Source organism: Gasterosteus aculeatus, chromosome 11 (assembly GCF_964276395.1).
Source record: "Gasterosteus aculeatus chromosome 11, fGasAcu3.hap1.1, whole genome shotgun sequence".
NCBI classification, from domain to species: domain Eukaryota; kingdom Metazoa; phylum Chordata; class Actinopteri; order Perciformes; family Gasterosteidae; genus Gasterosteus; species Gasterosteus aculeatus.
This window is the reverse complement of record NC_135699.1, coordinates 9031207-9056995: the sequence shown is the minus strand read 5'-3', so window position 1 is coordinate 9056995 and position 25789 is coordinate 9031207. Positions and strand designations below refer to the sequence as shown.

General features: G+C 42.6%; 1 protein-coding gene and 18 non-coding genes across 20 annotated transcripts; 1 reads left to right on the top strand and 18 right to left on the bottom strand.

The window, feature by feature from the left end:
• Positions 1–215: 215 nt before the first annotated feature.
• trnac-gca (transfer RNA cysteine (anticodon GCA)) lies at positions 216–287 on the bottom strand. The gene has a single exon. It is a non-coding gene; the product is annotated as a tRNA-Cys (tRNA).
• Positions 288–584: 297 nt separating this feature from the next.
• Positions 585–656, bottom strand: trnac-gca (transfer RNA cysteine (anticodon GCA)). The gene has a single exon. It is a non-coding gene; the product is annotated as a tRNA-Cys (tRNA).
• A 296-nt stretch (positions 657–952) lies between these two features.
• Positions 953–1024, bottom strand: trnac-gca (transfer RNA cysteine (anticodon GCA)). The gene has a single exon. It is a non-coding gene; the product is annotated as a tRNA-Cys (tRNA).
• A 298-nt stretch (positions 1025–1322) lies between these two features.
• On the bottom strand, positions 1323–1394 carry trnac-gca (transfer RNA cysteine (anticodon GCA)). Its single transcript has one exon. It is a non-coding gene; the product is annotated as a tRNA-Cys (tRNA).
• Positions 1395–1690: 296 nt separating this feature from the next.
• On the bottom strand, positions 1691–1762 carry trnac-gca (transfer RNA cysteine (anticodon GCA)). Its single transcript has one exon. It is a non-coding gene; the product is annotated as a tRNA-Cys (tRNA).
• A 297-nt stretch (positions 1763–2059) lies between these two features.
• On the bottom strand, positions 2060–2131 carry trnac-gca (transfer RNA cysteine (anticodon GCA)). The gene has a single exon. It is a non-coding gene; the product is annotated as a tRNA-Cys (tRNA).
• Positions 2132–2427: 296 nt separating this feature from the next.
• trnac-gca (transfer RNA cysteine (anticodon GCA)) lies at positions 2428–2499 on the bottom strand. Its single transcript has one exon. It is a non-coding gene; the product is annotated as a tRNA-Cys (tRNA).
• Positions 2500–2797: 298 nt separating this feature from the next.
• On the bottom strand, positions 2798–2869 carry trnac-gca (transfer RNA cysteine (anticodon GCA)). The gene has a single exon. It is a non-coding gene; the product is annotated as a tRNA-Cys (tRNA).
• A 296-nt stretch (positions 2870–3165) lies between these two features.
• On the bottom strand, positions 3166–3237 carry trnac-gca (transfer RNA cysteine (anticodon GCA)). The gene has a single exon. It is a non-coding gene; the product is annotated as a tRNA-Cys (tRNA).
• A 296-nt stretch (positions 3238–3533) lies between these two features.
• On the bottom strand, positions 3534–3605 carry trnac-gca (transfer RNA cysteine (anticodon GCA)). The gene has a single exon. It is a non-coding gene; the product is annotated as a tRNA-Cys (tRNA).
• Positions 3606–3902: 297 nt separating this feature from the next.
• trnac-gca (transfer RNA cysteine (anticodon GCA)) lies at positions 3903–3974 on the bottom strand. Its single transcript has one exon. It is a non-coding gene; the product is annotated as a tRNA-Cys (tRNA).
• Positions 3975–4270: 296 nt separating this feature from the next.
• On the bottom strand, positions 4271–4342 carry trnac-gca (transfer RNA cysteine (anticodon GCA)). The gene has a single exon. It is a non-coding gene; the product is annotated as a tRNA-Cys (tRNA).
• Positions 4343–4638: 296 nt separating this feature from the next.
• Positions 4639–4710, bottom strand: trnac-gca (transfer RNA cysteine (anticodon GCA)). The gene has a single exon. It is a non-coding gene; the product is annotated as a tRNA-Cys (tRNA).
• A 297-nt stretch (positions 4711–5007) lies between these two features.
• Positions 5008–5079, bottom strand: trnac-gca (transfer RNA cysteine (anticodon GCA)). The gene has a single exon. It is a non-coding gene; the product is annotated as a tRNA-Cys (tRNA).
• Positions 5080–5375: 296 nt separating this feature from the next.
• Positions 5376–5447, bottom strand: trnac-gca (transfer RNA cysteine (anticodon GCA)). The gene has a single exon. It is a non-coding gene; the product is annotated as a tRNA-Cys (tRNA).
• Positions 5448–5787: 340 nt separating this feature from the next.
• Positions 5788–5859, bottom strand: trnac-gca (transfer RNA cysteine (anticodon GCA)). The gene has a single exon. It is a non-coding gene; the product is annotated as a tRNA-Cys (tRNA).
• Positions 5860–6155: 296 nt separating this feature from the next.
• On the bottom strand, positions 6156–6227 carry trnac-gca (transfer RNA cysteine (anticodon GCA)). Its single transcript has one exon. It is a non-coding gene; the product is annotated as a tRNA-Cys (tRNA).
• A 531-nt stretch (positions 6228–6758) lies between these two features.
• kcnh6a (potassium voltage-gated channel, subfamily H (eag-related), member 6a) lies at positions 6759–25010 on the bottom strand. Of its 2 annotated transcripts, none has more exons than XR_013451301.1 (16): positions 24320–25010; positions 21734–21964; positions 20599–20748; positions 20385–20488; positions 19869–20178; positions 19050–19252; positions 13547–13972; positions 12359–12776; positions 11936–12135; positions 10945–11197; positions 9761–9954; positions 9478–9573; positions 9108–9392; positions 8440–8623; positions 7869–8076; positions 6759–7756 (listed from the first exon to the last, which is right to left on the bottom strand). XR_013451301.1 is itself a non-coding variant. In XM_040191702.2 (16 exons), the coding sequence occupies exons 1-16, from the start codon at positions 24393–24395 to the stop codon at positions 7475–7477; spliced, it is 3624 nt and encodes a 1207-aa protein (XP_040047636.2). In that variant the 5' UTR covers positions 24396–25010; the 3' UTR covers positions 6759–7474. The 2 variants fall into 2 exon arrangements, 1 of the variants encoding a protein (XP_040047636.2); XM_040191702.2 differs by having other exon boundaries at positions 9478–9577.
• trnac-gca (transfer RNA cysteine (anticodon GCA)) lies at positions 8336–8407 on the top strand. The gene has a single exon. It is a non-coding gene; the product is annotated as a tRNA-Cys (tRNA).
• Positions 25011–25789: the final 779 nt, after the last annotated feature.

Here is a 25789-nt window from a genome sequence, read left to right as displayed (position 1 = left end):
TGCCTTTAATAGTGCAATGCCGTGTCCTCTATAGACAAGCTGGCATTTTCTGAGAAGATTCTTAACCTAAACTATAATTTTCTACTGAATCCAACATCCAGAAACAATGCTCAGTTGCTATTGGTTTACAGTTTTTGCAACATCTGTTGCTTGACACAAATACTCAATAGTAGAATAATTTCCATATCCTATGCGGTCTAAGAAGTTATTTAAAGAGGGGGCACCCAGATTTGAACTGGGGACCTGTTGATCTGCAGTCAAATGCTCTACCACTGAGCTATACCCCCAAATCTGATAACTTTTTTCAGATGTTCAGAGTGCATCTCCTATAACATAGAGCGTTTGCATCATCATACTGGGTGATGTGAATGCCTTTAATAGTGCAATGCCGTGTCCTCTATAGACAAGCTGGCATTTTCTGAGAAGATTCTTAACCTAAACTATAATTTTCTACTGAATCCAACATCCAGAAAAAATGCTCAGTTGCTATTGGTTTACAGTTTTTGCAACATCTGTTGCTTGACACAAATACTCAATAGTAGAATAATTTCCATATCCTATGCGGTCTAAGAAGTTATTTAAAGAGGGGGCACCCAGATTTGAACTGGGGACCTCTTGATCTGCAGTCAAATGCTCTACCACTGAGCTATACCCCCAAATCTGATGACTTTTTTCAGATGTTCAGCGTGCATCTCCTATCACATAGAGCGTTTGCATCATCATACTGGGTGATGTGAATGCCTTTAATAGTGCAATGCTGTGTCCTCTATAGACAAGCTGGCATTTTCTGAGAAAACTCTTACCCTAAACTATAATTTTCTACTGAATCCAACATCCAGAAACAATGCTCAGTTGCTATTGGTTTACAGTTTTCGCAACACCTGTTGCCTGATACAAATACTCAATAGTAGAATAATTTCCATATCCTATGCTTTCTAAGTTGTTTTTAAAAAGGGGGCACCCAGATTTGAACTGGGGACCTCTTGATCTGCAGTCAAATGCTCTACCACTGAGCTATACCCCCCAATCTGATGACTTTTTTTCAGAAGTTCAGCGTGCATCTCCTATCACAGAGAGCGTTTGCATCATCATACTGGGTGATGTGAATGCCTTTAATAGTGCAATGCTGTGTCCTCTATAGACAAGCTGGCATTTTCTGAGAAGATTCTTAACCTAAACTATAATTTTCTACTGAATCCAACAACCAGAAACAATGCTCAGTTGCTATTGGTTTACAGTTTTTGCAACACCTGTTGCTTGACACAAATACTCAATAGTAGAATAATTTCCATATCCTATGCGGTCTAAGAAGGTATTTAAAGAGGGGGCACCCAGATTTGAACTGGGGACCTCTTGATCTGCAGTCAAATGCTCTACCACTGAGCTATACCCCCAAATCTGCTAACTTTTTTCAGATGTTCAGAGTGCATCTCCTATAACATAGAGCGTTTGCATCATCATACTGGGTGATGTGAATGCCTTTAATAGTGCAATGCTGTGTCCTCTACAGACAAGCTGGCATTTTCTGAGAAGATTCTTAACCTAAACTATAATTTTCTACTGAATCCAACATCCAGAAACAATGCTCAGTTGCTATTGGTTTACAGCCTTTGCAACACCTGTTGCCTGACACAAATACTCAATAGTAAAATAATTTCCATATCCTATGCTTTCTAAGTTGTTTTTAAAAAGGGGGCACCCAGATTTGAACTGGGGACCTCTTGATCTGCAGGCAAATGCTCTACCACTGAGCTATACCCCCAAATCTGATAACTTTTTTCAGATGTTCAGAGTGCATCTCCTATAACATAGAGCGTTTGCATCATCATACTGGGTGATGTGAATGCCTTTAATAGTGCAATGCTGTGTCCTCTATAGACAAGCTGGCATTTTCTGAGAAGATTCTTAACCTAAACTATAATTTTCTACTGAATCCAACATCCAGAAACAATGTTCAGTTGCTATTGGTTTACAGTTTTTGCAACACCTGTTGCTTGACACAAATACTCAATAGTAGAATAATTTCCATATCCTATGCGGTCTAAGAAGTTATTTAAAGAGGGGGCACCCAGATTTGAACTGGGGACCTCTTGATCTGCAGTCAAATGCTCTACCACTGAGCTATACCCCCAAATCTGATGACATTTTTCAGATGTTCAGCGTGCATCTCCTATCACATAGAGCGTTTGCATCATCATACTGGGTGATGTGAATGCCTTTAATAGTGCAATGCTGTGTCCTCTATAGACAAGCTGGCATTTTCTGAGAAAACTCTTACCCTAAACTATAATTTTCTACTGAATCCAACATCCAGAAACAATGCTCAGTTGCTATTGGTTTACAGTTTTCGCAACACCTGTTGCCTGATACAAATACTCAATAGTAGAATAATTTCCATATCCTATGCTTTCTAAGTTGTTTTTAAAAAGGGGGCACCCAGATTTGAACTGGGGACCTCTTGATCTGCAGTCAAATGCTCTACCACTGAGCTATACCCCCCAATCTGATGACTTTTTTTCAGAAGTTCAGCGTGCATCTCCTATCACAGAGAGCGTTTGCATCATCATACTGGGTGATGTGAATGTCTTTAATAGTGCAATGCTGTGTCCTCTATAGACAAGCTGGCATTTTCTGAGAAGATTCTTAACCTAAACTATAATTTTCTACTGAATCCAACATCCAGAAACAATGCTCAGTTGCTATTGGTTTACAGTTTTTGCAACACCTGTTGCTTGACACAAATACTCAATAGTAGAATAATTTCCATATCCTATGCGGTCTAAGAAGGTATTTAAAGAGGGGGCACCCAGATTTGAACTGGGGACCTCTTGATCTGCAGTCAAATGCTCTACCACTGAGCTATACCCCCAAATCTGCTAACTTTTTTCAGATGTTCAGAGTGCATCTCCTATAACATAGAGCGTTTGCATCATCATACTGGGTGATGTGAATGCCTTTAATAGTGCAATGCTGTGTCCTCTACAGACAAGCTGGCATTTTCTGAGAAGATTCTTAACCTAAACTATAATTTTCTACTGAATCCAACATCCAGAAACAATGCTCAGTTGCTATTGGTTTACAGCCTTTGCAACACCTGTTGCCTGACACAAATACTCAATAGTAAAATAATTTCCATATCCTATGCTTTCTAAGTTGTTTTTAAAAAGGGGGCACCCAGATTTGAACTGGGGACCTCTTGATCTGCAGGCAAATGCTCTACCACTGAGCTATACCCCCAAATTTGATAACTTTTTTCAGATGTTCAGAGTGCATCTCCTATAACATAGAGCGTTTGCATCATCATACTGGGTGATGTGAATGCCTTTAATAGTGCAATGCTGTGTCCTCTATAGACAAGCTGAAATTTTCTGAGAAGATTCTTAACCTAAACTATAATTTTCTACTGAATCCAACATCCAGAAACAATGCTCAGTTGCTATTGGTTTACAGCCTTTGCAACACCTGTTGCCTGACACAAATACTCAATAGTAAAATAATTTCCATATCCTATACTTTCTAAGTTGTTTTTAAAAAGGGGGCACCCAGATTTGAACTGGGGACCTCTTGATCTGCAGGCAAATGCTCTACCACTGAGCTATACCCCCAAATCTGATAACTTTTTTCAGATGTTCAGAGTGCATCTCCTATAACATAGAGCGTTTGCATCATCATACTGGGTGATGTGAATGCCTTTAATAGTGCAATGCTGTGTCCTCTATAGACAAGCTGAAATTTTCTGAGAAGATTCTTAACCTAAACTGTAATTTTCTACTGAATCCAACATCCAGAAACAATGCTCAGTTGCTATTGGTTTACAGTTTTTGCAACACCTGTTGCTTAACACAAATACTCAACAGTAGAATAATTTCCATATCCTATGCGGTCTAAGAAGGTATTTAAAGAGGGGGCACCCAGATTTGAACTGGGGACCTCTTGATCTGCAGTCAAATGCTCTACCACTGAGCTATACCCCCAAATCTGCTAACTTTTTTCAGATGTTCAGAGTGCTTCTCCTATAACATAGAGCGTTTGCATCATCATACTGGGTGATGTGAATGCCTTTAATAGTGAAATGCTGTGTCCTCTACAGACAAGCTGGCATTTTCTGAGAAGATTCTTAAACTAAACTATAATTTTCTACTGATTCCAAGAACCAGACGCAATGATCAGTTGCTATTGGTTTACAGCCTTTGCAACACCTGTTGCCTGACACAAATACTCAATTGTAAAATAATTTCCATATCCTATGCTTTCTAAGTTGTTTTTAAAAAGGGGGCACCCAGATTTGAACTGGGGACCTCTTGATCTGCAGTCAAATGCTCTACCACTGAGCTATACCCCCAAATCTGATAACTTTTTTCAGATGTTCAGAGTGCATCTCCTATAACATAGAGCGTTTGCATCATCATACTGGGTGATGTGAATGCCTTTAATAGTGCAATGCTGTGTCCTCTATAGACAAGCTGGCATTTTCTGAGAAGATTCTTAAACTAAACTATAATTTTCTACTGATTCCAAGAACCAGACGCAATGCTCAGTTGCTATTGGTTTACAGCCTTTGCAACACCTGTTGCCTGACACAAATACTCAATAGTAAAATAATTTCCATATCCTATACTTTCTAAGTTGTTTTTAAAAAGGGGGCACCCAGATTTGAACTGGGGACCTCTTGATCTGCAGGCAAATGCTCTACCACTGAGCTATACCCCCAAATCTGATAACTTTTTTCAGATGTTCAGAGTGCATCTCCTATAACATAGAGCGTTTGCATCATCATACTGGGTGATGTGAATGCCTTTAATAGTGCAATGCTGTGTCCTCTATAGACAAGCTGAAATTTTCTGAGAAGATTCTTAACCTAAACTGTAATTTTCTACTGAATCCAACATCCAGAAACAATGCTCAGTTGCTATTGGTTTACAGTTTTTGCAACACCTGTTGCTTGACACAAATACTCAACAGTAGAATAATTTCCATATCCTATGCGGTCTAAGAAGGTATTTAAAGAGGGGGCACCCAGATTTGAACTGGGGACCTCTTGATCTGCAGTCAAATGCTCTACCACTGAGCTATACCCCCAAATCTGCTAACTTTTTTCAGATGTTCAGAGTGCTTCTCCTATAACATAGAGCGTTTGCATCATCATACTGGGTGATGTGAATGCCTTTAATAGTGAAATGCTGTGTCCTCTACAGACAAGCTGGCATTTTCTGAGAAGATTCTTAAACTAAACTATAATTTTCTACTGATTCCAAGAACCAGACGCAATGATCAGTTGCTATTGGTTTACAGCCTTTGCAACACCTGTTGCCTGACACAAATACTCAATTGTAAAATAATTTCCATATCCTATGCTTTCTAAGTTGTTTTTAAAAAGGGGGCACCCAGATTTGAACTGGGGACCTCTTGATCTGCAGTCAAATGCTCTACCACTGAGCTATACCCCCAAATCTGATAACTTTTTTCAGATGTTCAGAGTGCATCTCCTATAACATAGAGCGTTTGCATCATCATACTGGGTGATGTGAATGCCTTTAATAGTGCAATGCTGTGTCCTCTACAACAAGCTGGCATTTTCCGAGAAAATACTTAACCTAAACTATAATTTCCTACTGATTCCAACATCCAGACACAATGCTCAGTTGCTATTGGTTTACAGTTTTTGCAACACCTGTTGCCTGACACAAATACTCAATAGTAGAATAATTTCCATATCCTATGCCTGACACAAATACTCAATAGTAGAATAATTTCCATATCCTATGCTGTCTAAGAAGTTATTTACAGAGGGGGCACCCAGATTTAAACTGGGGACCTCTTGATCTGCAGTCAAATGCTCTACCACTGAGCTATACCCCCAAATCTGATGACTCTTTTCAGATGTTCAGCGTGCATCCCCTATCACATAGAGCGTTTGCATCATCATACTGGGTTATGTGAATGCCTTTAATAGTGCAATGCTGTGTCCTCTATAGACAAGCTGGCATTTTCTGAGAAGATTCTTACCCTAAACTATAATTTTCTACTGAATCCAACATCCAGAAACAATGCTCAGTTGCTATTGGTTTACAGTTTTCGCAACACCTGTTGCCTGATACAAATACTCAATAGTAGAATAATTTCCATATCCTATGCCTTCTAAGTTGTTTTTAAAAAGGGGGCACCCAGATTTGAACTGGGGACCTCTTGATCTGCAGTCAAATGCTCTACCACTGAGCTATACCCCCAAATCTGATAACTTTTTTCAGATGTTCAGAGTGCATCTCCTATAACATAGAGCGTTTGCATCATCATACTGGGTGATGTGAATGCCTTTAATAGTGCAATGCTGTGTCCTCTACAGACAATCTGGCATTTTCCGGGGAAATTCCTTACCTAAACTATAATTTTCTACTGATTCCAAGATCCAGACGCAATGCTCAGTTGCTATTGGTTTACAGTTTTTGCAACACCTGTTGTCTGAGGAAGGATCCTTGCAGCAATGTTTATGTGTGTGTCTGTGACTGACAGTTACTGTGCACGTCACGTCACTCAGTTGGTGTTAAACAATTTCTGCACTTTTACCTGTTCATCACAGTCTATAGAGTTCGAGCACACATAGTCTATTGTTGGCACTTTCAGAACAATGCCAGAACAACAATTAATATACTTCACAAAACCATGAGCCATGGAGCAGATTTACGGACACAGAAACGGGAAACCAAGGAAGATTTCACAGGTATACTTGTTTGTGCATGTTGTAATACCTTCTCATGAGCCAGTGACAAGTCTGTTTATTCAGTCTAAATGTTGAATCATGAAATATGAAATGAAAATCACACTTTTCATAGAATGCTCCTCTAAACACTGCATTGAATCCTTCAGGGTGATAGACAGCTACATTATCTATTTTGATATTTTTTTCAACATAAAGTAAAGCAACAAAAGTGTATCACTAACTTCATAGTTTATTACAATTCCTAGATGTATTTTTCCTAAGACTTATACATCTCTAATATTAGGGAAATAAACGATTACATTTGTCTAAGCTCAAGTCTAATTGTGCAATTCTTATACAAAGTGAATGCAGATAATTCTTCACTTGTGAAACACATTACAAGTCCTTGACATTTCACCTCCCTTTGGTTTGGGACCCAGCAACAGCATGACGCATGTTTTTGTTGTATGTCTTTACTGTCCACTCACTCATCCTACAATTTGCCCACTCTGCTGGGCAGAAATAATCTCATCAGTGCGCAGGACCTCGAACGCTGGAGCACAAAACCATGGCAGCCTGTGAAGGCGCAGTAGAGTCTGTACGTAAGAAACAGGAGGCACTCTGAACCCTCAGTGACGTGCAAGGCGGGGCGTCCCACGTCCTACAGCAGCATCTGAACGGGGGAGGGGAGGTCTGAAGGGAGAAAAGGGACAGTAACAGAGTGGGGAAGATAGTCCTCTCCAAAGGACCAGGCTTTTGGGTGGTGTTGGTATTGTTCTAGCTGCCTGGTAAGACAGGGTTGGAGACATGCCTGTGGATCTTCTGCATCTCTGTGGGGGTCTCCAGGTGCTCAGGGAGGGAGGGGAAGCGCTGGCTGACACATAGCAGTCCGGGAAGCTCTTGGGCCACTGAAAATTGAGGAGGGATGAGGTCCACAGAGGGCAGATGTGGAGGCTCGGCCTCCGGCGACATGGACACCGTGTCATCGGAGGCAACAGTGAGATGGATCCCACTGGACAGAGATTCCTGGGATTTGTGGTTGAAGACAGATCCTGGACTCTGCAAAGAGAGGGAAGGAAAAGGCGTTCTGCTAGTTACCCTTGATTATCAAGAAAATGAATGCTAACAGATCAGCAGACTTTATCACAGTACGTATATATAAACACAACACCTGCAGTGGTGAGGCAGTATTGTCGATGTGTACTGGCTGCATTGGAGGGACAGAGTGGGTTGTGGGTTCTCCTGGGCTGTACAATGCAGTGGGGTGAGGTGGGTGAGGACTGGGGGACACAGCGCTATAGGCCGGAGGCACCGGGACCATCTGCCTCTGGAGGAGCTGCAGGATCACGTTGATGTCCGCTGTCATTCGAGTCTCCAGCCTTGGCGGGATAAAGAAAGACATCAGGGGTCATACATAGCTAACCTCACATAGAATATTTCAGTCTCACCTTTGATCCTTTTCTTATCTTGGTTTCCCTTTCCCTTCCCACTAACCTCCCTTCCCTTTCCCTCATGAATACATCACACATTAACAACATGCCTTATGCAAACACAGCAGGGGAAAAAGGGAGGGACCACAAATGGAACACTGGTCATTGAATGATGAATTACAATAAGTTAAACCTCCATTGACAGTACGGGGGTATAGCTCAGTGGTAGAGCATTTGACTGCAGATCAAGAGGTCCCCGGTTCAAATCCGGATGCCCCCTCTTTTATTTCAGTAGCCGTCACTCAACCTCACCGGTTTAACTGGGACTGTAGAAGCTCCAGCCTGGAGTCCAGCTCGCTGGATCGATGCTCGGCGCAGGGCGTAGGGTGGTAACTGGTCCGGCCTGAAGACGGTCGTCTCTGGCCCTCTGAGAACTGGCTGGCTCTGCGCTCTGGCCAGTATCCATACAGGCCTGACGTGCTGATCGGGGCTGTTGCTATGTGCAAAAAAAAGAAAAAATGTTCATATCATATTTTTATGATGTATCTTAATTTTGATAGAAGAATCACGAAACATGTTGGCAGAGAAGAACATGTAAGAATGTTTGTCTGCACAAAGCTGTGGCGAAATCACAAGTGACAACATTGCAGAGCAGCTGTGAACAAATCAGTACATAACAACCCGCACAGGTAGTGTGACTTCCTTCACTGCTCAGTTAGATATTACTGCACTATCTGTTTTCACAGCAATAAGCCGTTTGCTGTTATTTTAATCCACTGAATGTTGTATAATTCTCGTTTAATATTAAATATTATAGAGAAAGACGTGTAGAAAATCGATGGCTTAGTAATAAACCTCATAAGGCCTTAAAAGTGTGCACTTATAACTGTAATTTGGTAACTGTGAAAAAGGATTTTAAATCTCCATCGGGCCTATTGGTGACTACCCAAACATTAATGCTGGGCATGTAGGCAGTGTACCTGAGTATTGGGGTCCTGTGAGGTCTACAGGCGGTCCCATCCCAGCCGAGGGTCCACTCTGAGGCAGGAGGTTGACCACTGCCGGGAGGTAGTCTCTGGTGTCTCCTGTCGGGAACAGCTCCCCTTTCCTATGTCCCATGGGCCTAATCTCCTCATCGCTGGACTGTGAACAGATGCTAGCACTGCTGCAGAGACCTTCCCAATGGGACCCTGACATGGTTCCCTGCTGGTGGTTTGCCATTGGACACGACTGATTGGGGCAAGAGTCTTCACGATCCATGCCGTCTGCAAGTCATTGTCAAGGGCCGTTCGGTATGAAACAATATAAGAGATTAGACAAAACTTAAAAAGTGTGGAAGCATGTTTTTACCCGGTCGGTTTCGGCGACGCAGGGAGCTTTTCCGATGCCTCGTCCGGCGGTAGCCACATTCAGAGTCTCTGCCCGGGGTTGGCTGCTGTATTCTATCTGCCTGATACATATCAGTTTCAGTAATTCAAAAGTACACACTTGATGTGATACATTCTTAGACTGCCTTTCATCATTACGTATGATAAATCTAATGATCTACACTGAAGTAGTCAGGGATCCTCTCATTGAGAGAACTTTACGGACGGTATTTCTACGCGTAGCATCGCCCTCTGGTGGCACTCACATCTCTCAGGTTGAAGGTGATCTCCAAGTTGTTCCAGAACACATTGGAGAAGTCGGGATACATGTCCAGCACTTCCAGCAGGTCGTCTCTCAGGATCTTGTGAAGGTCACAGTAGGTCAAAGCCCGGACATCAGCGCTCGATTTACCTGGCCGCCCATACAGACTGATGGATTCTCCAAAGATGTCGTTCTTTCCTACGGAAATCACAACAGAAGCAAAGAAGAGCATGTGAGAAGAGCAAGAGTGAGCAGGCCGTTGCTAGTATTAGCGATGTTTACTCAAATAGTTAACTGACAATATTTTGATGGATGAATCGGATCCCAAACTAGGGTGGCCATTCGTCCGGCTTTAGGCCGGACAGTCCGGCTTTTAAATGCCCCGTCCGGCTGCAAGCCCAGCCTTAAGCCCCTCGTTTGTCCTCTTTTTGAGAAAATAACTAAAAAGGTCCGCCTTTTGACACATTATCTCGTTGGTTTAATACGTATTGGCAAAAAATGTGTGTCAAAATAAGTAATGCCATTGGTTACATTTTGGTGTTGTTTTTTTTACTGAACTGTCGGTAATATCTCCCCGCCCACCCCCGTCAACAAATGACTCGATGAAAGATTTGTTCGTTCACCTCCCCCCCCCCCTCCCCCTCCCCCATCACTAGTGTCCTCCTCCACTAGAGTGACACTGCTGCTCAACAGCAAATAAGAGAGTAATTGCAGCTGGAAAAGAAATGACCTACGCAGCCTGGATTGCTGTGTGTGGGCCTATTGATGATCAATGCAAATGTGGAATGGAAGTGGAGCTGTGCCCAAACACCTCTGGCAACACACATACACAGATTGCCCACACTGTGTGTATGTGTGATGTGAAGTAAGGGCAGTGTGAGTTTTATGGCTGTGGCTTTGTCATAAAGAGAAGAGAAGGAAGGCTAAAAACAGATGCCATAAAGTAATAAAAAATCATTTTAGTTCCAGTTGAAGTAATTTCACAAAAAGCAGCATGCTGTGGTTATAGTGAACAGTGTTCTGCCGGTGTAAAATTAAAAACTTTGATCATTTGTTATGGGCATTGGTCATTGTTATTGACATTTATAAGTGAAATCATTTATTGATTATTTGACGGACCGATAATTAATATAATGGACTGAAAAAGGACAAAGTAAGCAGGACCTTCAACTGCAGCTTGTTGCTCACCTAGTATGGCCACCACCACATCGTCCCTGAGGATCTCTATAGAGCCTCTAGAAATGAAGTAGACAGCGGTGAGAATGTCCCCGCTGTGGACCAGGGTGTCACCCGGTGGAGCGTGGGTGGTCTTGAATCGCATAGCCAGAGCACGCAGACAGCCTTTGTTGGCACCTCGAAAAGCTTTGCAGTTCTGTAGCAAGCTGCGGTTCAAATGGAGGCAGATGTCAGCCTGTAGACACTCAGGAAACCCCTTTAAAACCTGCAGGGCAACAGAAGGCATTGGGTGATTGTACCGTAAATAAATCACCACATTATTTTTCCTTCATCTGCTTGTACTGCGTCTACACAAACCACTCGATCTAAAATGCTAAATGGATCTGAAAGGTACATACTAAGGAAACTGCGGGCTAGTAGAGCAGGAGATCAGATGGTGTCAGATTGATTCAGGCAGGGGACAAAGGACAGTGGCTCCCAGTGATTATCTGTTCACACATTGAATTGGCAGGCACTAATGCTGCGCTCTGACTGTGTAATGTTCCAATGCTGTTAGCAGCCCAATCACCAATATGACGCACATCAGCGTTGAAATCCCACTCTCCCATTATTGCGTGCTCAACGACAACACTGTATTCAGTACAAAGGGTACACGCAAATCTGAACTAACAATCTCTTGATCTGCAGTCAAATGCTGTACCATTGAGCTCTGCCCATACATGTGATCCTTCCAGATAATCTTTCAAACATTTTTACATGTTATTAAATATGAATATGAGGAAGTAGAGCGGGAAATTCTGTTCAGTAAGCTAAACTCGGTAATGATTTCCTAAATGTGAATGCAATTGTCAGTAGCTTTGATCAAGTCCAAACATTCAATAATGATATTACAATACCCACGGGACACCCAGATATAAGGGACCTCTTGTTTAGCAGTCAAATGCTCTTCCCCTGCGTCATAGAGCAAGATCCTGTGTGTATATGAATGTCCCGCATGACTCACAGCATTCATGTCGATGCCGTTGGTGTAGGACCAGGCATGTTGAAAGTACTCCTCCAGCCTCTGTCTCAGGCTTCCTGGGATCTGATGAAAACGGATGAACTCTTTGACCCGCAGCATCTGGGTGTGATACCGGGCCGTTCCGGAATAAAGTCTCTGAATGATTGCGGACACGTTACCGAAGATACTGGCGTACATCAGGGCTGTGTGGGACAGATGGTAGAAATACTTTTTGTTGGAGGAGTTGATTGAGGATAAATGTTCATTGGAGGACAAACATTCCAGTCTGATATAGCTATTTTACTTGCCAAGAAACTTTTGTAAAATGTATTCATTTTACAAAAAGCAAAATCAATGTTAGCAAACTGATGTTTCCAGCATAACAACATCATTGCTCACATTTGCTCTCACTCCCACTCTACTCACAGCCAATGAGCATGACGCAGATAGAGAAGATCTTCTCTGGGTTGGTGTTGGGTGAAACGTTCCCAAAACCCACACTGGTCAGGCTGCTGAAGGTGAAGTACAGGGCTGTAACATACTTGTCCTTGATGGAGGGGCCCGAGGCTGCGTCACTATCATTGTACTGTTTACCGATCTGGTCGGCCAGGTTGTCCAGCCAGCCAATCTTCATGCCTCCGATGCGCGCAGAACCAGTGCGCTCCACGTTGCCGATGGCGTACCAGATGCAGGCCAGCCAGTGGGCGATGAGGGCAAAGGTGCACATGAGGAGGAAAAGGACTGCGGCTCCGTATTCCGAGTAGCGGTCCAACTTCCTGGCCACTCGGACCAACCTCAGCAGCCTGGCTGTTTTCAGTAATCCAATCAGAGTGGTTGTCTGAGGCTGGTGGAGAGAGAGAGGAGACTTTATATTTGTAATATTAGCCAACCAGAGGTGACGCGAGAGGGTTGCAGCCAAGTACTGTTAAATCACTGTAATTAAATTACATGTTACAATTAAGTTTCAATAACTAATAACACATTGTGTCCCCAGAAAGCCCAGAAAACACTGTGTTAAGGAAACTAAGGATCACAAGGTCACCAATGTTAAACCCATGGTAAAACATATCATGCTTATTGTCTATTTACTCTGAATGGGGACATACTGTACTAAATGAATATCATGCTGTATTGAAGAAGACTTCAAACTAGTGATTGAGAACATAAACTCTTCACAATGTTTACTGAGATAATATAGCGTGATAAGTGGGGTCATTTTCCCATAGCCTTCTATAAAATCTGATTTATTTTTTTATTTATTTTGGGATACAGGGGAGTTAGAGACAAAACAAAGGTTATGTGGTATGACATGAAACTAAAATAGAAACCCAAATGATGTTGTTAGGACCCAACAATGCATATCCCAGGATTCTGAGGCCAGCTGGGATTACAGGCTAGATTTCAGCGTGGTCGTGTTGTGGCAGGAATAGACAGGCGTAACTAATGGCGGCATTCTACGATGGGGCACACTGGCAAGAGCTACTGGGATGCTTAAATACAACCGATCACTAATGTCATTTTACAGATGCACTTTTTTTCTTTGGCCTTTTTTTAGTCTGAAAAAATTTCTCTGTTTCAGACATGATGCAACCGTTTTCTCCCCTTGTTTCTCACCTCTTCAGACCCGGTGCGGAATATGAGCAGGTCGAAGGGGATGGCAGCCACAATATCAATCAGGAACCAGCCCTTGAAGTAGTGCTGCGCGATGCGACCTGGGTGGCTGACCACCTCGTCGTTGTGGTTGACGTAGGTGGTCCTGAAGTTGATGAGTATGTCCACGATAAACATGACATCCACCACCAGGTCCACCACGTTGAGAGGGTTGCAGGTGTAGCCGCAAGTTCTCCTCCGCTCCTCCTCCACCTCGTTGAGAAGGAAGGCGGCCGAGTACGGTGTGAAGATGGCGGTGTAGATGACCAGCAGCAGGATGACCCAGTCCCACACGGCTTTGAAGGGGCTGTAGTGAAGGATGGTCCATTTGTGGATGCGTGGGGCCTGGAGCTTGTACTCTGGCAGCACGTCGGCACCGAGGGACAACACCTAAAGACAGACAGACGAGATGGCCAGGGTGTTATGAATAATACAGGTAGGGCAGCAGATTCAAGGCTATTGGAGTGTTTATTGGTTCCTTCATGAGGCATACGTTTCAGACATTAATCCACATTCCTATAATGTATAACATAGGATAATTCATCCTCCACTTTCATTTTGTGGCTAAAAGGTTTTGACCCGATGACAAAAAGGAAAGATACTGTTTCTAATATGTTAATGCAAATTCAACACTTGTTGCAAGCGCTTTTCAGCAAAATAGTTACACGCTACAAGAAGAAGATTGACTTAAATGTAAGAAATTGGACAACTCGGACAACTCAAAGAGTAAAGCCTCATGAACAATGAGATGCTGGCTTCCCTCAAAACTCACACAAGCAATACATTTTTATTTCATCAACGCAACATGTCAGTCACTCAGCTTGAAGTGAAAAACAGCTCAACTGAATGATTCACACACAGGGAGTGTAACAGGGATTAACAGGGAATGAGTGTGCAGAATTGATTGGCCGCTGAACAAACCATGACACCATGCAATGGCCACTCAGGCTTCTTTGATTGATATTCTGTGTTTGGGAGGCAACTAACGACTTGCTCACGAAGATTCGCACCAGGTTTGGCAGGAGAAAATGGCACAGCCCTGTAATGCCAACATGTCCACACTGTCTGTTTCTCAATTCCACCGCTGACAGCCATGTCTACACTGACTCACCAACGTGTGTTAAAAATACTCTTGGTGCATTGTTGTGTTTCCATCTCTACAGAAACCGTCCAGTGTTTAGACCCTCATTTGCATTTTGATTTGCATTTTCGACCTGACAGGAGAAACTGGAGTCGTGGTGACCAAAATTAAACTCCCACATGGAACAAGTTCCTTTCACTTTCCGCGTTCAGCGGTCGAACATGGTAGAATTAGATGTCCTCTTAAGGACAAAGCAGTCCACTGAAAAAGGTTGCTGAATGGTCACGACCATATTTGGTAAACAAAAAAAAATAGCTGAGGGGATATGAAGATAGATCTCCCCTCTGAATGACAATGGTTTGTGTAGTTTTCCATCACCACACCCAGTGGCATTGATGACTGATAGATGATGGCTTGCGTTCCTTTTATGACCATTAGACAGCGCACGGTTTTAGGAAACAAAGTTAAGACCTCACATGATTCACTGAACACAGCAAACTCTGGCAACTGACCACAGCAGCTGAAGAGATGCGAGAAGACAACACGGTAATGAGAACGTAAACATGCAAGCTAAAGTTCACTCATCCAAGAAAGGTTATTGACGTCGGGCACAGCTCTGATTCATAATGACGACCATAGAACAACTGCCATCGACAGTTTGCACGCAACAGCTCTGTGTCATCACTGGGAGTTTATAACTAACACAAAAAGAGTCCACTGTTTCTACATTTAAACACGTTTATTTCATTGAGATGGCAGCTTAGGTCCAGACTCAATCCAGACTGAATTGTAGGTCATTGCAAAGTAAGTAAGAAAATACAACTTGTATCCAGTTTCTGGAAGGAAGTCACAAAGTAAAGTGCAAAATCTCTAACATAGCTAATCTCCCTTAATTTTCTTCTATCAATACCACCCATATGTTAGTTCAGATTGAACAACGTGTAAGCCAGCCTCTTCTTTGTGCAGTTTATTTCACTCTAAACAAAGACATTAAACAAATGACTGCACTTAAAACCCCTCCGGTAAACTTGAAAAAAACTCAGACATGTTAAGAATCTGCTAAAGCTGCTAAATTTGCGACTTGTCACAAACAAAGCGGCAATACCTTGTCATTGCAAGGCAACATGGCATCAGCTTCACATGGATAAAGCTGATGCTGTTCACCTGTGGCGCTACAGAAGGTCAGCAAGAAGGCTGAGGTAGAAAGATGAAGAGAGGGAAGAAGAGTGAGGGGGGAAACAAATGAACAGAGAAGTGAAGCTTAAAAAGCAAGGGAGGGTTTGGGAGGAGATCAGGGAGCGTGAGAGACCCAGTAAGGCTGAGGTACTCACAGGCTGCAGTTTATGCTTGAAGCTCATGCTGAAGCGCACTACAGGATAAACAGCAAGGGAGGAGAGTGTAAGAGAGAAGGGGAGGAAACCCCTGTCCATCCCTCTTCATCCCACACCCTCCATGAAGCCCAACCTCCAACAAGAGAACCTCCTTCAAACAAGGAGAAATGATCCAGTGGCTCAATGGAGGACAGCGTCCTCCTCCTCGGCTGGTGCTCAACAAGTGACAACGCCAAAGTAGCTTTTCTTTTGTGTTCTACTGACCACTGTTATTTATTTAGCTATTTGAGAAATAATTCTGAAATATTCTGCTATTTACATGTAATGCTTTACAACGATGAATTATTTCTTATTTTGTTATTGTTTTTGAGAATTCTTTAATGTTCACATAGGCGGCTGTATTAAGTTACAGGATGTGCTGATTTTGAGCCCATGTGATCTTTTAAAGGTTAATAAAAGTTGCTCAAATCAAATATATGACCTTTTAAGTTAATCATTGATATGATACTGTACTGATGTCAATAATCAATTGACTGATTGTACTTAAAGAAGCCTTAAGCAACTTTTTATTTCACTCTGATGGAGACCTAAACCGATCAGGGGAATACACGCGGTCTATTGTAGGACCTGAATTTGTTTATTTCATTATCATTTATAAACTAATGCTTGCTGGCAATGTGCATGTTTAGGTCATAAAACTTCTTTGTGATTTTTAAATTGTGCGGGCAGTAAATTGTTATATGTTCATGTTAATTTACTGCCCACACAATTTACAAATCACGGTGCCACCTCTAAAAAAATAAAAAATAAAGTTGCATATATTTCAAACTGAATCCCCACACGCTGCTGTTGGGAGCCTGTTCAAAGCCAGGGGGCAGCACACACAATAGTAACGGGAGTACTGGGGCGTTTCTACAGTTGTCAGTCTTTCACAAGCTAAAGTCAATCACACTGTGTTTCATGTTAGGCAGACGAGTCAATATGAACAAAGATCAATGACAACCTTCATTTCCCTTTTTTTTAAGGTGCCAATCGAAATCCAATTATAGAAGTCGCTACAATGAACAATTTTATTGTGTAACGGCCTACAACAATAAGTAAAGGCAACATCTGCATATAGATTCAGCAACATGTGAACAGCACATTACTAACTCTTTAGACAAAACCGCACTTGGCGTGTTTATTGACCACCTCTACAGTTTGTGCTCATGTGACAGCAGCTGCTTCGCAGTGACCTGAGACCTGACCTTCAGGGCTTCACATTGGTCTGTGACCCCCCAGGACTAAGGTACCCCTGTGAGTCAAGCTGTTGAAACGGGACAACTACACAGACTGACACCAGCGTGAGCTGGTTTGACCGATGCGCAGGGAGAGCGCCCGCTGTCCTCCACTTCCATTAGCTTCAGAGGCCAAGGTCACCGGCATGGGAGTCAAGCCACAGAGTGCCGCTCAATAGCCTCACAGCCGGCACCCTTTCTACTCACTTTCATAACCACACATCTCACCAGAACCTCTCACGGACTGCGATCCCCAACACACACCCACTCAATCAACGGGGAGTCCCCCTCGCTCAACGCTGCCTAGTTCCATACATACATCTATAGCAACTATACAGGAGATGCAACTGTACTGTGAACAACCAACACAAAATAACAATACATCTAGTTGTACACGCAACATTTTTTAAACAAATGTTTGAGAGCTCTCATCCTGTGAAAATCCAAAGATCTTCAGTGAATATGGTGTTGAATAGGTATAATCCAAAGCACGACCTATTGCAAAAGGATTTACACAGCGTCAATATCCATGTTTTTTTAAACTGTGATCTATAAAGACACATTTCCACAGGCCGAGCTCTAATAAGTCTACCTTCCATCAGAAGCATAAAGAGGAATAAACAATAACAATAACTGACACGCAACTCCAGTGACACGCTAACACAGAGAAACACTCTTTATCCAAACTAGTACATGACTTCAGCACAGTCGAGATAAAAACTCAAGTGCTCTGCCAGGCATTCAATGAGGCCCTCTGTTAATCCCGTCAGTTTTTCCAGGTTCCATCGGAGCCACGTTGCCTCCACATTGTAGAGCCGGCTGTCGATACCACTTTCCCCCCTGGTGTGAAGAAGTGAGATCTCAGCACCACCAAGGCAGCAGTAATTTATAGGCAAATAGTGCTGCACCAAAAAACGCATGTAGCACGGCTCAATAATGAATAGGTGTGTTACTCAAAGCAATGCAAATCTAATGTTTCTGTGATGTGTTGTGGTGGTTTGTCAGTGTATTGCTGATTTTGTTCAATACTTTTCCTTAATGTCTTTCCTCCTTAAATGAAAACTGTTCAAAGAAAAGCCAAGAAAAAGACGTAAGTATGTGTAAATCCTCTGAGCTGCATGAGCTTTCTTTCAGAAGTTAATTCATCTACACAAAGTGTCAAGTCAAGCATAGTGAATGTGTTATAGTTGCTGTTAATTCAGAAAACCTAAATCCAGTCTTGGTTTAATAGTTTCAAGATACTCACACTCATGCCTTTTGAGTTATGACCTTTTCTAGGCATATTCTGTTCTGTGTCTGAAGGTCAAATATTTAAACTTTTTAGCGGAACAATCACATTTTTAAAGTCTGGTATTTCTCCCACATTGTGTATAAATGCTGGAACATTTTGTGTCAAATGAACTTTGGTGGTTTATAAACATATATTATATAATAGCACTGCATAAGATTTACTTTTTGAATTAAACTTCAAACCAGAAATTCAAAGAAAAAGTATCTTGGATTCCTCTAACACAGAGATTTACTGTGATGATGATGTGTATACTGAGCAATCTGGATTACTTAGCTGATTAAAACCTGAACTCATTATTTTTAATTCAGCCCATGTGTCTGATTTAAAGGGTTTAAGTCAACGCAGCCACATCCAGACAAGCTGTGGCATCAGCTGCTTCTATATATGAGGCTTACCTTGACTTGATGTCATCCAAAACATTCATCATATTTTTAAGCAACCAACAATCTATTATCAAGTTAATCATCTCTTTTTCCACTCCTCTCACCTGAGTGACGTGAGTGACCTTCTCAGTGACATTCTGGGTTCGGTCTTTAATCTTGCTGGGTGCAATGATTTCAATCTCAGTGGGCGAAGGGGGTCTCAACCGGTCCGAGCCAAAAGTGAGAGTGACCTGAGGGATGCGGCCGATGGTCCGATGTCTCATCAGGTCCGAGTCCGACGTAGAGTTCAGAGCACTCGGCTTCAGATCTACGGCAGAGAGCGCCGCTATCAACGATTTAGATTCAAAAGCAGATCGTGAAGACGTTATGAATTGTTGTGAGATGTGAAACCGAACAAAGAAAATGAGCACCTGAAAATGTGTTTGAGTTTTGAAGGTCAAAACACGACCAAATTTAAAAAAAGAAACACTACAGTTATTTCAGAAACTGAAGCTTTTTGTTCATCCTCTATGTCTTGCCCTCAACAGGAGGATGAGGACAGACTGTGATTCCCCTCAGGCCCAAAGACTCTCAGGCTGAGATGGAAGTAAAAATATGTTGATATGATAGAAATGATAGAAAATGTGACAGACGTATTGAGAGTCCAGAGTATCATTGGAACCTGCACTTCCCCTGAGAGAAGAAGACGATATATGTGCAGCAGTGTGCAATGGTAAGGAAAACTATCACAGAAGCAGACAAACAATCACACACACACATGCACACACACACACACACTCACCAATCATGAGTTTTATCGGACAAAATATAATGTTAAAACATCCGTTTCACGATTTAGTTTTTAGTCTCCTGCAACAAATACCACTAGTAATTCCGTATTTTAACAACAAATTCCCACGGCAGCGTCCCAGTCAGACACCCACTGCTGTTGGTTTGGACGTCCCCGGTTCGACTGCTCCATTCGGCCCTCATGCCATCAATGCCGTCCAGCGACGAGGCGCGTCGAAGGCTGCGGACGCTGTCCCGAAGACAGCTCAGAGGTAGCGGACCCCTGGGGAAGGCGTCGCTGGGGTCCAGGCGGTCCGTCAGCAGGGAGCGGCGCTGGGTGGAGGACTGGGCTGCAGGGGACGGAGGATCGAGGTCCTGTTCTATGAGGGCTTCGGTCTCAGACTGCATGCAGCTCTCCTTGGATGGGACACGAAACTCTTTGAGGGAGACATCCTCGCCATTTGGCTGGCAGGAGCAGAGAGCAGGAAGCTTTGTCTTAGGTGTACAAAAATGATCATTGAATTTCTAAAACAGAAATGGATTATCTTTTAACATTTGAAGCATTTCAAGAAAGACCTCAACAATAGTCGATTTTTTGCCAGTAACTTACTACAGCAGAACGAATGACGTACACTCCTGTGAGTGTTGTAACTGTATCAATGTAGCCTCACCTGCAGGTAGTCCACGACCACTCCTTCAAACTGATCTTTGGAAAGTGAAGGTTGTCGCATGGACCGCAGCACCGGTAGCCTCATCTTCAACCTGCGGTTCTGACCTGTGGGCAGAAAGTCTATGTTCAGCTCAGCCGTTATCAAACCTTCCATTTTAACAACTGGAGATAATGTCATTGTTTTGAAAGCGTATTATCAGGCACAGGGGGTTTACAGTATATAAATCCTTGGGCAACTCTCTGCTTGAGGCCTGACTTCTTGAGAGAAGGATCAACCAGCTCCTGGAAGTCGAGGATGAACATGATCACAAGACCTTCTTCGTTTTTGACGGGGACAACGTCTACAAGGCATGGTCTACAGGTTCCTATTGACACAGAAAGAGGGACACGTCATTAGGGAAGCAGGTGGCACAGGGGAGCTGTACCCACCCCCCCCTCAAAAAGGAAAAATAGCAACCACCTTTGCCTTCTGAGCCTTCTAATACGCTTGCTAAAGAATGCTAAAAAAGCAACACTTCTGTCAGGTTAAACTTCACTTTACAATCAGCATAGTCTGAAAAAATACTGGGGGTTATCACACAAACACACACACACTGCATTTTGTTCCATTCACACATCCAATCTGGATCACATTGTATGCAATTATTTGCATGTTTTTCTGCCTGTCTAGTCTGCAAGCACAGTAGGAAGCAGCAGACAAAAGAAATAGATCCTTAGTGGATTTGAGCCCGCATGCTGATCACATTTCCATGACAACAGTGCTCTGGACTGCACGCCCCATGCTGAAATGTCCAAAGTAGCACAAAATGTGTGTGCGTGTGTGTGTGTGCGTGTGTGTAAGTAGACAGAGAATGGATTATGACATTAATCGCCTTGAGTCTGGTGTGTTTGCGTGCCTTTATGCTTGGAGTAAGTGACAAATAAAACAGAGACGGAGGAATTGAATGGATGGTCTGGCCAGTCTGCACCTGGAGGCATTAACATTAATGGAGTTTCGCTCTGTAATTTCCATGTGTTCTTTTACTGTGTTCTCCAATTACAGTTATAATACCACCATGTTTCTTTTTTTCTATTCCTTTTTATATGCTAAAACCTAAAATGCTTACATAGAGAACCGCAAACAATCTGCCGGATACACCTTAACATGACTTTTGAAGTGCAAATGGGAGCTACCGAAGAAGGTTAGGATGATAGTCTGGAATCTGTCCAAACGGGTTTCTTGTACAAAAATGGATTGTAAAACAACATGATTAAATGAGGATGATTAAAATATAACTGTTTTCTGAACAATCGAGCTGTCTCACAGCCAAGTATCTGAGGTTGCAAGCAGGTTCCCCTGCGCTGCCTTACCTTCTTTATCGTAGTAGAGGATCTCCACCTTGAGCTCCTCTGAGCCAAGCAGGGCCTCAGCCAGTTGGGCCAGGGCGCTCTTCATGGTGCCGGGACCCACCAAGAACTGGCAGGTGCAGGGCTGCTGCATGATCTCCGCCCTGGCGAAACCAAACATCTGGCAGAAGCCTTCGTTGCAATAGATGATGCCACAGTTTTTCGTCTGGGCGTTGGCTATCAGAAATTTGCGATCTGATGGGCGGAGGAAACCAGCGTCATATTCCAGTTTATAAAGAGGAAAAATCTGGAGATGTAGTTACTGTGGGTTTAAGTTGAAAAGTAAGTAAGAAACTAATATATTTATTTTTAAACAATATAGGATCTCCTTGCAAAACTCTGTTTAAGTATTTTGTATTAAATACAACACAGGTTAATGGCAGATTTTTTGTTATATTCATCAATAAATAAAGGACTGTTTGTCACAACTTTAAATCAACAAAAATCGCACAGATTAGCAGACCATTTCAGAAAAGGCCTACATTTAATACTATGAGAAATTAAATACCTAAAGATAAGCTAAAAAAAAAACCCACTGCCTTTCTAAGTGATTAGCCATTGAGTTAAAAAAGAGTGTCAATAGAAATGCCCATTCATGGTCTCCACCTGACAATCAACTCGAGTGGCTCAAATGAAGGCAACATCTCCATGGTGCTAATGTTATTAACGTCACAATATCTCCAAAGCGACTGAGGAGAAGCAGGTGGGCACTTAACTTAAGAGCCTCTGGCTCGGACACCTTCTGTCACCTAATGTATGGGAATACAGGTTGCTGACGTGCAGGTGTAGGTGTACTCATTTCTATTTCACCACTGTATGTGTAGAGTGTTTTTGGTTTAGACAGTTTGGGATGTTTTTATCTCTGCTATGAACTTTTTCTTGGAGGTTATAGCAGAGTTTCCATGTATATGGAATGTATTTTAGAAACCCTAACCCAAATAACTCCACCCTGAGCCCAAACGGCTATTTCCCTTTCAACAAGCAGAAAATATGATGGCTTATGAAATATAACGCATTGTCGTGTTTCAGATGATGAGTTGTTAGACGTTGCACAAAAGAAACATTTTCCCTCTGGACGTCTCAAATATTTGAAATTTAGGGGCCCAAACAGGTAAAGCTTTTGTTAAAGAAAGCAAAGATCAGAGCTCATAATACTTGTGTACTTTTACTTGAGTATAACACAGGGCTTTCTTTTACTATTTATATAGTGATGTTGATACCTGTGTATTTCAGACTCTAATGGAAACTGTTTTTTTGGAGTATTAATTACAAGTTAAGTCATTACTCTTTATTTAGAAATAACCTTAATTGCAGCTTAATTCTATTCTCATACAATTCCTGTAATTGCAGGTTGTCGTGTAGCATCAGCGAGCACAGCAGGGAAACAGGACAGTTTTGTTATAGAGCTGCTAATGGAGGAGTTCATTGAGCTGAATGAAGAGGACATTTCTTTTTATTATCCTGCGGTTGAACTGGGTTGACTGTCTGCTGCACAAACAGACGAGTGGACGGGACTCTTGCCTCAACCCTTCTCTTTAAAGTAAATGGGTGATCTCCTCTTGTGGAAAGCACATCTCTTTCCAAAGTCATTACCCTGTGCTCAAAGCGGAAACAATGATCGTCACACCGTTGCTTAGCAGCAACGCCGAGGCACGTGCACTCACCTGGTCGGGCACGTGCATGTGGCTGCGCGTGCACATTACAAACTAAGTGACATACAGTGGCGGTATTACATAACAGTTTTTTTCTCCAGGAGCTTCAGAGATGCTGCTGCCCTCAGATTAAATCAGACTAAAACTGATTGAAAGCAATCAATGATTGCTCAATGTTTGGTGATATCTGATCAGGATGTCGGGGTTAGCAAGCCTACAAATAGGAGAATAAGGGAAAACTGAGTCCACAAATAACGTTTTATAGCATTTTTAAACAATAAATTATATCAACAAATATGTAACTTGCTGATGTGCAAAAGCATTTAAAATGGAAACAAAATATTTTCTTCCTAAATGTGTGAGTGCTGGTCTCACTTTGCAGTCAGTGGAACAATTGAGATAGTGGAGCATGACATCAGGTGAGCAAACACCACTATACAAATCTGATAAGAATGTCAATATAACAATTAAAGCCAATCAGTCATGCCACCTGTTCAAGACTCTAAGTTATTATGAGATGTAGAAAAATAAACGATAGCCTGTAGCCCTGAAAGGAAATGCTGTGGCACCAAACTAACTAGGTTTTACTCACATTGTTTATCCCTGCACTCAACATGTTGTATCATCCAGCAGGTGTCCATTCTCAGCCGTGATTTGTTTTAGTAATCATGACATGAATATTCATGTTGTAACGGCACACTGCTCCTGATAAACATTCCCTGTCACAAATCCATTTTCTCGTTGTTCTCCAGGTACTGAGAACATTATAACCCCACAAAGACTTTCTTACGCACATTCTTTGCACTTAACTATAATAGTTATCCGCGGGGTCAACTGAGTGCCCCAACGTTAACAGCATCGCATGGTGATAACTCAATCTAGTTTCATGCGGACTTACTTTGCTGGTCGAATTTCCTGATGATGGTGTCCAGGTAGGTGTTCTGGAGCGCAACATGACCGCGTCTCACAGGCATTTTGGTGCTGGGAGAAAAGACTTCTCCGACACATGAACCTTACTACTTTAAAAATAAAATAAAGAAAGGAAGAAAAATGAGCATCACCCCCTTTGTAGAAAACAAAAACAAACCCTGCTTCCACTTAGACGACGAGGGCTTGATTTCCCTCGCAGGCTGCGGCTGATGGTGGTGAGAGCTGATGGGGGTGAGGGCTGATGGTGGTGAGAGCTGGAGCGCAGGAGGCTGATGGACCGATGGTCTGGTTGCCAGGGTGATGGCATATGCAGGATGTTGCACGCTGATATTGAGGAGGGGGGGGGGAGTAAACTAGGGTACTTCAAAAGCAATATGCCACATTTTTAAAGATTTAAAAATGAGGAAAAAAAACGATTCCTTGCTATTTGGTTTCCTCACGGCAAAAACGAAAAGAAAAAAAAGAAAACCCCTTTTGGTTGATGAAATCGATGAAAACAGGAGCTGCGGGATATCTCGGTTTGTTATTTGGATAATCGCAGCATTATCCCTCAAGTTTGGACAGTGCGCGATCCGGACAGCGAAGACTGGGCTCCTACGCCTCTAGGTCCACTCCCCTTCCACCCTCCGCGGCTCCACGGGGCCGAGCTGCGACGAGTCACCGTGAGTTAACCGTGTCCACAGCGGAAGTGCGCGTTGATGAACTTTCAAAATAGTGGCAATGCCTTTCTTTTGCGCTCATTACGAGCTAAATTGGAATTTGTTTCAGTACGTCTTGAAGCTAATGCAATTCATATCTAGCGTATCAGTGTTTGCCCGAAATACGTTATTTGTTGTATCGCCAAATGTGTTACAGTGGCCCCGAATCCTTCAACGTTGTAATTCAGTGTGTCCTTAATCCTTGCCCATGGAACTTGTTTTTCCCTCAGGATCAAATATTTATAACGCCTCCTGCCGTTTTGGTAATCTTTATATATAGTATAATTGTTGTTAATCCCCTCAAGGGACTAAGTTTATGACATTTTAGAATATAGCCTACAGCGGATGACTATCATAAACAAAGAGGTTATAAAATGAGCAGGGATTTGGGGACAAATACTCTCTGGATATATTGGGATTTGGAGACATTGCGTGGCTTAAAACGATGTCTTAATAACGCATTCATTTATCTTGAAATCAACTTCCTGAGGTGATGTTTATTCGAGCATGGAGACTTGATGGTAGTCTGACGCTGACAAAGTGCAGACCCCTCATTAGTCTACTGGCTTGACATCGTCTCAGGAGCTCAAAATAGCAGCATCAACTCTCTCGCTCCCTCTCCCCGTGGCTGCCATCACACTCCTGAAGTATTATTTCAACCTGTAGTCCAGTTAAGGGTTTGGTGGGTGGGTGTCGTGCATGTGGTGCCTGGTCCTCTTTCAATCTATCAGATAGTACCA